General features: G+C 43.7%; 1 protein-coding gene across 1 annotated transcript; it reads left to right on the forward strand.

The window, feature by feature from the left end:
* The first annotated feature begins 1,348 nt into the window (after window positions 1-1,348).
* NT5C1B (5'-nucleotidase, cytosolic IB) lies at window positions 1,349-7,793 on the forward strand. The gene is made up of 6 exons (XM_056487870.1): window positions 1,349-1,562; window positions 1,648-1,815; window positions 4,317-4,446; window positions 4,903-5,025; window positions 5,708-5,892; window positions 6,895-7,793. The coding sequence occupies exons 1-6, from the start codon at window positions 1,434-1,436 to the stop codon at window positions 7,231-7,233; spliced, it is 1,074 nt and encodes a 357-aa protein (XP_056343845.1). The 5' UTR covers window positions 1,349-1,433; the 3' UTR covers window positions 7,234-7,793.
* Window positions 7,794-12,555: the final 4,762 nt, after the last annotated feature.

Consider the following 12,555-nt stretch of genomic DNA (forward strand, 5'->3'; position numbering starts at 1 on the left):
ACTACACAGCAGAGGAACCAGCAGACAAAGTGCCTTCCCCAGCAGGTCAACAAATTGCATGTTACTGTTGATTCTCATTAAACATTTTAACAATTTAAATCTCTTTGAGATCTTTATCCTTCCCTCAAATTTGTTTGCAGTTGAACATCACTGGGGAAAGATGAACAGATGGTATAATCACATAAGCCTCCTTTCACTGGGAAGCCACAAAAAAAGAAGAAGTGGCAAAAGTAACAAAATCACCCTATTTCTTTTTGAAGACTGGATGGAGGCAGAAAGATCTGACAATCAGACACAGTTTATGTAGTGATCAGGGTTGGAATCAATATTTAGAGTCTTCATTCAAAATGTTAAAGGTCATCTGGATGGTGATCACATGTGCTATGACACAGATATCACCACGGGTCTGCTGTGCCATACTGTGCCATATTGGCTTAGGAGAAAATCCGATTCCTTCTTCACTTTCCACTCTCTCCTGCGGCTTATCAGTGCAGAAGCCTTTGCTGTGCTTCAGATGGGGATCTGCAGAGGCAAACAGGACCACTTCAGACTGCTGTATGAGTATTAGATGCTGCCCATAGCTCTGTGCAGGACTCTGGATTTTAGGACCACCCCAACCTCATGCCAGAACAAGTTTTTGTAGGTGTGAACACAGTCTCAACACTACTGCCCAAATTGCTGTTTCTTGAAAGTATTTTCCCTGCAGCACAAAGGACACAAAGTCACAGGCATCGAGCCCATTTTGATCTCTAAAACATATTATGTAAGAACTCCTGGGAATTTGTTGCAACTAACATGAAATCAATTAAGCCATTGCAGTTAGATAACACCTCTCTAATGCAGTCGGTACATTGAGCGCTGGCGGCTGCTGCCTGACATCCAGCAGCTGCGGGCACCGCTGCCCCGGGCGCTGCGGAGAGCCGCGCCCGGAGTCAGAGAGGCCGCCGCAGGTGTCGTGAGGGCGGCGGGAAGGGCCGCAGCCCCGGCCCCGCGGAGCCCACGATGAGGGGAGACCCTGCGGGTGTCCGTGCAGCCACAGGTGCCGTGAGGGCGTGGGAAGGGCCGCAGCCCCGGCCCCGCGGAGCCCACGATGAGGGGAGACCCTGCGGGTGTCCGTGCAGCCACAGGTGCCGTGGGGGCGTGGGAAGGGCCGCAGCCCCGGCCCCGCGGAGCCCACGATGAGGGGAGACCCTGCAGGCAGGCTGCGCCTCGGGGTGTGAGGGGCGCGGGGGTCGCGGCCCCGCTGCCCCACGGTGCCGGGGCTGCTCTGCTCCGGGTGACAGCGGAGCGCTCCAGGCCGCCTCCCCAGACACGCACACCGCCAGGGAGAGGCAGCGGCGGTGCCTTCCCCCGCCTGGCCGGGGCGGGGCAGGGGGGCGGCCGCTGCCGCCGCTTCCCGGTCGCCCGTCACGGCCCCGGCCGCGCCAGGAACCATGAGCGGCTCCAACTCGGAGGAGCCGCAGCCCAGCCAGGCGGCGGAGGACGGGCAGCAGGAGGCCGAGCAGGACTGGGCGGCGGCCAAGGCTTTCTACGACAATCAGGTTACGCAGAGAGTCCGGCCGGTGAGTGCGGGCGGGCCGGGGGTCCGGAGCTCGGGGCCCGGGGGCTGAGGCCGCTGGCCGGCGCTACCCTGCGCTCTCTCCGCAGCCCAAGCCTCAGAATGCCATCACGGTGGCCGTGTCCTCCCGAGCGCTCTTCAACCTGGTGGAGGAGCAGCGGATCTACGAGGAGCAAGGGCTGGAGAAGTACGTGGAGTACCAGCAGAACAACGAGAACGTCATCCTCAAGCCCGGACCGGCGTTCTACTTTGTCAAGGTAGCCAGAGGCGGCCTGGGGCGGGAGAGGGTGCGGCGGGGCGCGGAGGATGCTGCGAGGCCAAATTTCGGGAAGAGGAGGAGCCCGCAGCCTCCTTCAGCCGAGATAATCCTGCCTCGGGAGATGTTTTTGGGAGTTTTCCTAACGCCCAGCCCGTCGCGGCGGGGCAGCCTGGAATCATCCCCCGCATCTCTCCGCGCACCCCGGCCCCGCGGCCGCCGCTTCTCTCCCCTCTCCCATTCCCTGCATCTCTCCTGCTCTCCCCTCCCGCCGGCACTAATGCCGAACGCCTGCGGCACAGCACGTACTGCTGGCGTCACCGGGACCGCAGTGGTACCCTCAGCATCCCGGTTTGCATCCCGGCTCACTGCACCGCATCCCAGTGTGGGTAAGGAGCAACCTGCTTTTTCCGATGGGGCATATGAAACACCTTTCCTTTTAAGAGCATTTCAGTCAAGATATGCCCTAAACTGTTTTAAGTTTGTCACAATCTCCTGCTCCCCAAAATCACCTGAAACAAAAATAAATCAACTCACTTCCCCTCCCCTCTCCAAAAGAAAAAAAAAACAACAAACAAAACAAAACAAAAAACCAAAACCAAATTCAAACAGTGTTGATTTTAATTTCTTTTGGTCAACTTTACTTTTTCTTGCTTTTGTTGTCACCCTGGAAATTGTTCTTGAGGACCAGCAAAAGAAATGGACTTCCTACTTCTAAGTCAGGGTTTAAGAAGAGCTGAAATGGAATATTTTGTTTTCATTTCACAAGAAAAGATAAATGGCCAAGGAAAACAGCCTGCAGCATGGAAAACAAGTGAAATTACAGAAAAGTGAAAAAAAACTGAAAATATATATGCTTTTGGATAGCACAAGTTCTAGCAGGACGGTCTTGAAAAAACACTGTCTACAGAGTTAATTTTATGTCCATTGAGAACTGTTTGCTGAGCTTTACCACAACGATTTTAGAAAATGATTGAAATCGTAATTAGAAATCATACTTGCTGACATCAGAGTTGTGGCAGAATATTTCAGGTTTTAAAAGCAGATTTTTATTACTTCAGTTTCGGTCTCAGGAATTTAAAACATTTTCTTAATTAATCACTTTATGAACATACACAGTAGAAAAATGTCAATACCCATGCTGCTGTAAATATAACTAGCTATTAGGAGCATTAATGGCACAACTACTGTAAAGGTGTTTCTAACATAAAAGTGCAGCCATAAAATTATTCACTGTGTACACCAGTGAGGGCAGACTGATTTGGGAATTTACTGTATTTTTTCCTATATGTAGCAGCCCTGCTAGCACAGTCAGTTTTTAAGATTAAAGTTGTGTCAAATTTACTTAGTGTATAAGCACAATTTGACTCTTTAACTGCTCATACTTTGGAAATCAGAACTGTGAGCTATGCCCAGCTAAATGCACCTTGACCTCTGTTCCCTTCTGATATGCTGTTTTGTTTGAATTATTTATATTGCTTAGTCACAGGAATCATTAGGCTAGAGAACTGTGGCTTTTGTTGAGTCATCTTTTCTACTTGGAGACAAAGAAAGCAAAAAATAAATAATATCTTATTGAAATGTTTATGATACTAACTTGAAAGTATTTTATCTCATGCTTGTAGCACTTAAGATTTGTAATCTAAGGCCAGGATGTCCTTAGACTGCAAAGTATAAAGACACTGGACAAAAAATGGAATCCCCTCGTCCACTCACCCTTATTCTCTAATAATTTAAGAAAAGTGCCAGTCTAGTAGAGTATTATCAATAGAAGTGAGTTATGACAAATACTAGATTTTTTTTTCTAGGCCCTATACTAGGCTCTAACTTAGAATCTTTTGAAGCATAGTCTCAACAATAGCATAGCTTTTTAAAGTGAGATTTCCAGAATTTAATTATGAAATCTGTGTTTTAGATCTGAACAACTGGCCTGATTTTTTTAAAGCAGCATAATAAAAATGACTCTATCTTGCATTCATTTGGTGATTCACTTCTGATTTTGTTGCTGTAATCTCAAAGAATTCCATTCAAGGGTCAAGATGAAGTTCTAAATAGGGGAACAGTTGGATACAGAGAGAGATGAGCAGATGAAAGGTTAAAGAAATAAGAATGTCAGACTGTGGGTATAGCATGTTGGCCAATTATCTTTGAAGAGATCTCAAATCAAAATTTGTCTCATTCATTGCTGCAATTAGAAACTCTCAAACTAACCGTGCTGGCAGGATGTGATTTTTTGGATGACCTGAACTGTCTCAGTAAATCAGCCTAAGTAAATTCCATACCTCAAAAAAAAAAAAAAAAAAAGAAATATACTTGCTTCCTTTCAAATGAACCTAGTCAAATGGTTGTTGGGGGCAGCAAAGCAGACAGGAGTAAATGAAGTTCAGCAAGTTAAACTATAAGCTATTTTACAGTCTCCTTTAAGACAATCCTGTCACTAAAACTACAGTGAAAGGAAGCACACTCCTCTTGTCTGTTGACTTGCACATTTTTAACCTTCAGGCGCTGGAGCGTGTCAATGCCCGGCTTCTTGAGCTGTACCCTGATGATGAAGAACGCTTTGATATTGTCCTGATGACTAATAACCATGCCCAGGTGGGAGTGAGGCTCATAAACAGCATCAATCACTATGGTAAATAAAATAATTACTGATGTGTAATGCCAGCTGTTACATAATAATGTGAGTTAATTTTATTCTTCCTGTTCTGACTTTGGGAAAAGCAACTTCTTGGATATTTATTTTTGGGTGTCAGCATAAGTGAAATAGTATTACACAGAATTTGGTCCAGTGCTCTAGATTCGTTAGGTGTGAACCATAACTTCTGAGAAGTTTAACATTAAACATTTTGATATTTGGCATCTATGCTCCCTACACGTACATCTTCACAGCAACTACTCTGCTGTCTTAGAGGGAATTTTTCCCCCTAAATTTTCAATGAGGATGGGCTGATCGAACATTGTAATTGTTTGAAGTTGTGTAACTTGTTGAAATACAATAAACATATTTTCTTTTCTTTTAAGTTTACTGTAAGCTAGGCTACAGTACCCTTTCACAGTTTCCTTTCACCTTGTGCTGTTCTTACTTTAGGCTTAACAATTGAACGTTTCTGTATGACGGGAGGAGAGAGCCCCATTGGTTACCTGACTGCATACCTCACAAACCTGTACCTCTCAGCAGATTGTGACAAAGTGCAGGAAGCTATAGAAGCAGGTTTGAATTTACTTTCTTTTGTTATCTCTTGATATATTTTGTTATCTTTGTTGAGCTTGTTCAAAAATTATATATATATAGCGTGTCTTTCACAGAAAGTAGTGCTGCTTCATCAAATGCAGAAAGTCACCATTTTGTATGGTGCAAAGTCATCACTTATTTTTACTCAGCCAAATCAAATCATGTGACACTGTTCTTCTCTGACCTTTCAGTCTGTTAATAATGACTGCTTAATCACCCTACATCTTTGTCTTCCCCCCTTCAACAAGAAAGAAAACTCCCATCTCTATTCAAAAACTCCCATCTCTATTCAACTTTTGTTTGGATAGCATCATCTTCTTGGTATGACTTAAAAAAAGCAACTTCTGTGTCCCCTAAGGAGTTAAAAAGTAACAAACACTTTGATTAAATGGTCTCCTTGGGATTTCCTGCATTTTGCTCATTTGCAGCACAGCTTGAGGACCATTTTTATATAGTCTTATATGAAAGTGGAAGGAAGCATGTCCAAGAAGTTTTGGCTATGGGATAGCTTCCATGCATTTGTGTTACAGAACCTCTAATTAGCTTTTGTGTGCTCACCATATATGTGTCACCACCAATAAGTTGTTGGAACCAAACTGCTGATGGTTTAATGACTGACTTAGCAGAACATGCTAACTGAGGGTCTCTGATCTATTTTCAGGCATTGCATCAGCTACGATGTTCACTGCCAACAAAGATGTTGTTTACTCGGATACACAGCTGAGGGTGGCTTTTGATGGGGATGCTGTTATCTTTTCTGATGAATCAGAACAGATTTTCAAACAGCAAGGATTAGATAGATTTTTTGAACATGAACAGCTGAATGAAAATAAGCCTCTTGCACAGGTTTGTATTTCTTGAATTTCTTGTTTAAAGGGAGTTTCCAAAAAATCTGATTACTTTCATTGCTGCTGCATTTCTCCAGCTTCACTAGTGTGGATGTGTTCTCTGTGAAAGCTGATGGCCCTATTTTTATCTTTTTTTAAGATAATCTTTAAAATGCATGTTTCACATAAAAGAGGCGACCCTTGCCATCCTGGTATCAGGCCATCATTGCAGTCCTCTCTCATTTCTCTGAGAGAACTGCATGTGTAAGACTTACAGCTGTCTTTTAATGGTATCATTAGAAAAATAAATGTTAGTACTGATTTCCTTGATTATTTTTTATCAGACTATAGGTAATGTTAATTTCAAACACTGAGATATTCTGGTCATTAAAACAGGATAATATCTGCTTATTCCCAAGGAGAACTATGCCATTTGTCTAAAAACACAAATATTTTAACATTATCTTAAACTGAAGGACCAATTCTGATATTGTTTTAAAAAATGTAAACTCAGAATAAAAGCTTTATTGATGAAAGTACTGGACAGTGCAATATATTGCAATTTGAACAAAACTGTCATCTGTTTCTATTAATTGGAGTATAGTCATTAGTCTGTAATGAGTTCATTGATGGCTTTGTAATTAGGTCTTCTACTGGTTTTTGTGCAGAAAAAAAAGAATTACAGCTCATGGTTCATAGTAAAAATGGTTCTATGTTTTCAATGAAAATTTTATTAAAGACTATGGTTAAAAGTTAATATTGCAAGAGATCTTGTAAGCCTTAGTGAGAATTATTTTCCCACTGATCCTACCATATAGTGTTATGGTTTTAACTTTTTTCCAGTGTTTGAATTCCTAGTGAGGGTACAGACCCATTTGGAGATGTTACATGGAGAATTTGCAGAGTAGCACGGCATTAGGAAGAGGAATTCTCTTTTAACTGGCAGATTGGAAGAAAGCAAAATAATGATTTGGGGAACTGTGGACATATACCAACTATGCTTCTGGTATTTCATACTCAGGGTCCTTTGAAGGGCTTTCTGGAAGACCTGGGGAAACTCCAGAAGAAGTTCTATGCAAAAAACGAACGATTAAATTGTCCTATAAGGACCTACCTGGTCACAGCCAGAAGTGCGGCGAGCTCTGGAGCCAGAGTGCTGAAGACTCTCCGTAGCTGGGGGCTGGAGATTGATGAGGCACTTTTCCTAGCAGGAGCACCTAAAGGACCAGTCCTGGTGAAAATCCACCCTCACATTTTCTTTGATGACCAGATGTTCCACATTGAAGGGGCACAGAAATTAGGCACCATAGCTGCACACGTCCCCTATGGCATTGCTCAGATGCACCAAAAATCTACATGACTGGAAGGTGCCATTAAGGATAAGGTTCTTAACTCAGCCAGCCTCTAATCTACCAATAGTTACATCTGAAAACCTCTACATTTATGTATTGTGAGCACTGTGTTTAAAGATTGTACTTCTGGCTAGAACAGCCTTTAAAGGAAGTATTTTTAATATTGGTAAGTTTTTAATAGAATTATTTTAATATAATTCTTAAGCAGCTTAGATTTTTTTACCTGTCTGTACCTAACACTGTGGTTTTGATTTTAGCAGAAGATTTGTACTGTTTTTATAGCTTAAGACATATTCTGAGAGATAGAAGTTATATTTTATCTAAAAAATTGTTGACGGGTTATTTAAAAGAAACTTCATGCTGCAATGCAGGTTCTTGATAGTTATTTCTGAAGTTCCCAAAAGCACAGTTTACATTTAACTTGGTGGTGGTTTGCTGGTTAAATACATGTTGAGTAGGTCTGTCACCACATAGTTTTGGCTTCTAGTAAAATATTAGTGTATTTGGTCATGTTTACATGTATTTTTCTATATTGTTTTCTTATCTTAATAAAGCTGGCTTTACAGAACATTGTCATTTTTTTAATGTGGAGGTTTCAGCATAATTTCCTCGGCAGAGTTTGTGTAATCAGAATGTTCCTGGTGTTTAGAACCAGGAGTGATCACTTTCAGTCAAATCTGAGATCTAGAGGTCTCACCTTGACCCAATATACTTCACAGAGCTGGGTAGAAGTCTGAGATGCTATGAGTATCTTGGCTGGGACAAAGGCTAAAGCTTTAGAGCATACCTTCATAATGGCAGGTAATCTGCCTGGAAATAATGCTGTTCATGGAACTACTTTATTCTTAACTAGATTCTCTTAAGATTTACAGCTGTTCTGTGTTCTATGTGAACTCAGCAACTTCCAATGAGTTTCCAGAGGACAGGTGCCTGTCACTACATAACTTCATATTTACACCACAGGTCTATTCTCTTTCTTCTATGCTAAATTCTTGTATCTCATTGTTATCCATGTAATTAAATGACACCACTAACATCTGTCAAGTGGTGTTTGTTTACTTTCTCTCCCTAGTGGAACAACTGTCCTGTTTTATTATTTATTGTTGTCATATATTCATTCCAGCAGAGACAAAACCAAAATAATGCGCTTTGCAGTGGGAGTAGAAATGGTGAATCAAGCTTGTCATGATCTTTGGTTCTTGGGGGAATTTGGCCTAGAATCTCACGTTAGCCTCTGAAACTTTGGTCTTCTCTGTCCAGACAAACTGTCCTGTTATTGCAGAAAGCATCATTATGGTTTCCCTCCCAGGAATGTAGGCAATCATTTTAATGTTCTGGTTCCAAGCCACAAAGTTCTTTGGAAGCAAAGGCAAAAGCCTTCATGCTGCATGAAACATGAATAGAGACCATTGGAAAGGTTTTCAAGTGTTCACACCAGTATGTGATGTTGATGGGATGCACTGCAGATTTCTCATGTACTTGGAGCTTCGTATGTGTTAAAGGCTTGGTGCCCAAAACGTATCACATTTCCCAGCCCAGCCAGGAGGTGAGGAAGACATGAATTAACTGAGGCCTGGCTATTGTCTGCCAGGATGGGATAGTTACCTCACCAAATGGAGATTATGAAAAATGTTATTAGCAGATGTTTTTATGTGAGAGCTCAGAGTCCACAAGGAATTCAAAAATATTCCTTAGCTGTGTGTAATATAAATTGTGTGAGTACCTTTACCACAAAAGCATGGCTGCAAATTTCAGAAAGACCAGTCCTGCCTTTTTGAAGCAGAACATGTATCAGCTGTTTTTCATCCGTGCATTGTTAGAGTTCTAGAGGTTGGTGCAGGAAATAAAACCAGCATTTGATTCTCCCTGGACAATTACATCTTGATAATGAAAAGGTTTAATGGCATTCTTAATCCCTTTAGGAGTGCAGAGGTGAGTCTCACACCTGACAGGGTAAGCATGCAAAATGCTTATCTGACAAGGTAAGCATGCATATGAATAAATTGGAAGATGACTCATGTGGTCCATTATGTTCCTTTATTTCCAGTGAACCATCCACCTACAGCAAGAATGAAACCTACTGGCCAGGACACCAAGTCTTTTTTTGATCTGTGCACACACAGTACCAGGGGACTCTTGCAGTGTCCTCCTGAGAGCACTAAGGCATGTGGAAAAGAGGTCACAAATTTACATAGTAGAATTTACATTTTTAGTCACAGAATTCAAATTGAGATTAAAGTTCAGAAGAGGTTAAGGCCCACAATCACTCTTCCTAAATTAGTCGAGCAAAATGCCCTTAGATGATTTAGATCATACACTGTCTTTTAATTGTCAGGCAACTGTCCCAGGCTCAACGGCTGCTTCTCTGCATATCCAGCTGGCAGCATGGTGGGGGAGTGGAGCCTCACTAGTTCATGCAAGTACCTTCCAGTCTAATCTGGATGTTTGGGGAGAATCAGGCATGCCAAGCAGCCTCTGCCTGTTAAAATTATTTTCTTCTGCTCCAAGGCACAGCTTGGCTAGTGGACCGAAATAATCTTTTTCAAGAAAATTCTGTGAAGTGGGGTGGGAGCTGAGGGAAAGTATTTTCTATTTTTGTAGACATAGAAGAGAATTGTCTCCTAATAGCATTCCAGTCCACAAAACAAAACAAACAAGCAAACAACAACAACCACAAAACTCAACAAAAAATGTCTTGCTTCTCACGCTTATCAGGCTACCATGAGTTTATGCCCTGGCAACCCTAAGCCAGTCACAGTTAAAGAAACAGAAATGTTTTTCAGCAGGGGAATAGAGAGAACTGTCCTTTATCAGCCTGTTTACAACACTGGAAGACAGACTCATGAAAAAGAAACTGTAAACCAAGACAAAATCTGGAGGAGGATTAATAGTAACACAGATGAATTCTGTGTGGAAACAGAACCCTGTCAGGAAAACCCAGTTCTTCCCTTAGCTTCCAGGTTCCTGCACCATACTGAAAGACAGTAAGACAAATGAGAATGTCTCCAACTGCTACCAATCCCTGTGGAGAAAATTGTTAGAAATAAGATTCTGAAGGTTACTTCAGATTTTTGTTTGTTCATTTACAGAGCATGTAAGATATTTCCCACCAGTTACCATGACACCATAAATCCATGTTCCCACTTCCTTCCTATTTTTAGGTCACCCTTTTAATTTCTAGGCTAGCATGTCATCTGGATGAGCCAAAATATAATGTATTTCAGATCAAATGGATCAGATGGAGATGGCTATCATGACATGTCTTCCAACATGCATTCTGGACTGTGATCTGTTCTGAGGATGTGAGATTCAGAGGGCTCCTACATCCTGAGGAGAATCCTCAAGTATCCCCTCACACTCCTGTGCCAGATGTGTAACCTGCACTGGCCTGCAGTACTGCTAAACACAACCTTGAGTGTGATACAGAAAGGATAGGGATACAGAAATCTGTGGAGCAGGTCAATGTCAGAAGAAATAATTTCCAGTTATCATGCTGAGTATCTGGGACCAACATCTGGATGCACACATCATTCCTGCCTACATGAGCAGCATCTGATCACCATAAGCTCCTGAGCATAGTGCTCCTTGCAGTGAAGGCTGGACTGACATTAACAAACACAGGCAGTGCCCTCTCCAACACAACTGCAGCCTTCTAAGTAGGGGCATCAGAGATGACTGCCAGAGTCCTCATGGCCAGGTGATGAACAGCGGATTCTTCAGCTCCCACCAGGATGATTTCTTACATAATGAATCTGTTCCTCTAACAGGGTGTTTCCTGGTTCTCCTATTTTGACACCATGTTGGCAAATACTCTTCCTTCCTCATGGTCCTTGACTGCGTGTGGCTGCAACGCCTCACAGTACACTATGAGAAGAAGGAAGAACACCCCAACATGGCTCTTACACCACCAAGGATGTCGAAATCCACATTTCATATGCAGATGCAATGGTGTGGCCTGGCTAAAGCACCCTTTAGTGTACCCATGAGGTTACTCACAATGGAGTGAAGGGCCGAGAATGAAGAGAGTGTCTTCTGTGGTGAAGACAAAGACAGAAGAGGTCTGTCAACAAATCCAGAGTGTTTAGGTGTGGTGCTGCCTATACAGCCCACAAACTGCCTCAGAAGTGTGAGAGACAATCAGAAAAGACATAGTGGGGGTAAGGGCACTTCTAGAAGAATGTGCTGTTTCTGCTGCTGTGTGCTGAGATCAGCCCCAGAACAGACTGCAGCGATGTGCCAGCCTGCAGGGAGCACCAACATGTGACAGTTAAGGGGAGCTTGATATTGCAAATGGTTGTCATGTCACAACAAGCCACAAGAAACCTGATTAAAGGCTCATGGGTTTCCTCTTGGATCTCTTAGTCATCTCCCCAAATGTGCTGGGTCTTGACTAAGGACAGACATGCTCCTTATCAGCCAAGTCAAGCTTGTTTCTTTTCTCCCCCACAGAATATTGTCTCGCTGTACTCTATTCCCCTGCATGCCAGCTCCTAGGTCCTCATCACAAACTCCTCTTAATCTATGTTGTTCTGTCCTCTTTGGAACTCTCTTATCCCTAAATCTGCACTAAACTCCAGTACTGTGTTCTTTTTTGTTGTTAAACACTTTTTTTTTTTTTAACTTACATTGCTCTTGATCAAAATTCAGTTACCTCTTAATTCTCTCTCTGTACATTTCTACTACTGACTCTTTAATAGCTAGGGTGAAAAGGATTTTGAGTGGGGGAACCACAGTGGTCACTCCTGACTCCCTGAATGGGTTCATGCTGCCCTGGTTGGGATCATCAAGGTCTGCAATTAGTAACAGTGTCTGGAAACACGACATGCAATCGATGGCTGAAAACAGATTTTGGGTTAAGGATTCAAAACAAAGCTGGCGGACCTGGGGGCCGCCCAAGAGCTTCAATACCAACATAAAAAGGTTCAATCAGCCCCCAACCAGTGCTGGTACTTGGGGTTATTCCCCACCAGGTGCAGGACCCTACACTTGCCCCATTAGGTTTCTTTCCGTCCAACTCCGCAGCCTGTGGCGGTGTCAAGGACGGGCAGCAGAGCCCTCAGGTGCCGCAGCCCCGGCCCGTCCGGTCAGCGCTGCGCCCGGCGGGCACACGGCTCGGCCCGGCCCGTCACCGCTGTGCTGCGGGCACACGCCCCGATCCGACCCGGCCCGGCCCAGCCCGGCAGCGCTGTGGTGCGGGCTCACGCTCTGTCCCGTCCCGTCCCGTCCCGTCCCGTCCCGTCCCGTCCCGTCCCGTCCCGTCCCGTCCCGTCCGGTCCGGTCAGCGCTGCGCCCGGCGGGCAGCGCGCAGGCTCCGAGCCGCTCCGGGACCA

The sequence above is a fragment of the Oenanthe melanoleuca genome, chromosome 3, assembly GCF_029582105.1.
Source record: "Oenanthe melanoleuca isolate GR-GAL-2019-014 chromosome 3, OMel1.0, whole genome shotgun sequence".
Classification (NCBI taxonomy): domain Eukaryota; kingdom Metazoa; phylum Chordata; class Aves; order Passeriformes; family Muscicapidae; genus Oenanthe; species Oenanthe melanoleuca.

What these genes read in the sequence shown, in the direction of transcription:
- NT5C1B (XM_056487870.1), top strand. Translation starts at nt 1,434, where the DNA reads ATGAGCGGCTCCAACTCGGAGGAGCCGCAGCCCAGCCAGGCGGCGGAG. An exon ending in TTACGCAGAGAGTCCGGCCG is followed by an intron (nt 1,563 to 1,647) that starts GTGAGTGCGGGC and finishes CTCTCTCCGCAG; the next exon opens with CCCAAGCCTCAGAATGCCAT. An exon ending in AAACAGCATCAATCACTATG is followed by an intron (nt 4,447 to 4,902) that starts GTAAATAAAATA and finishes TTCTTACTTTAG; the next exon opens with GCTTAACAATTGAACGTTTC.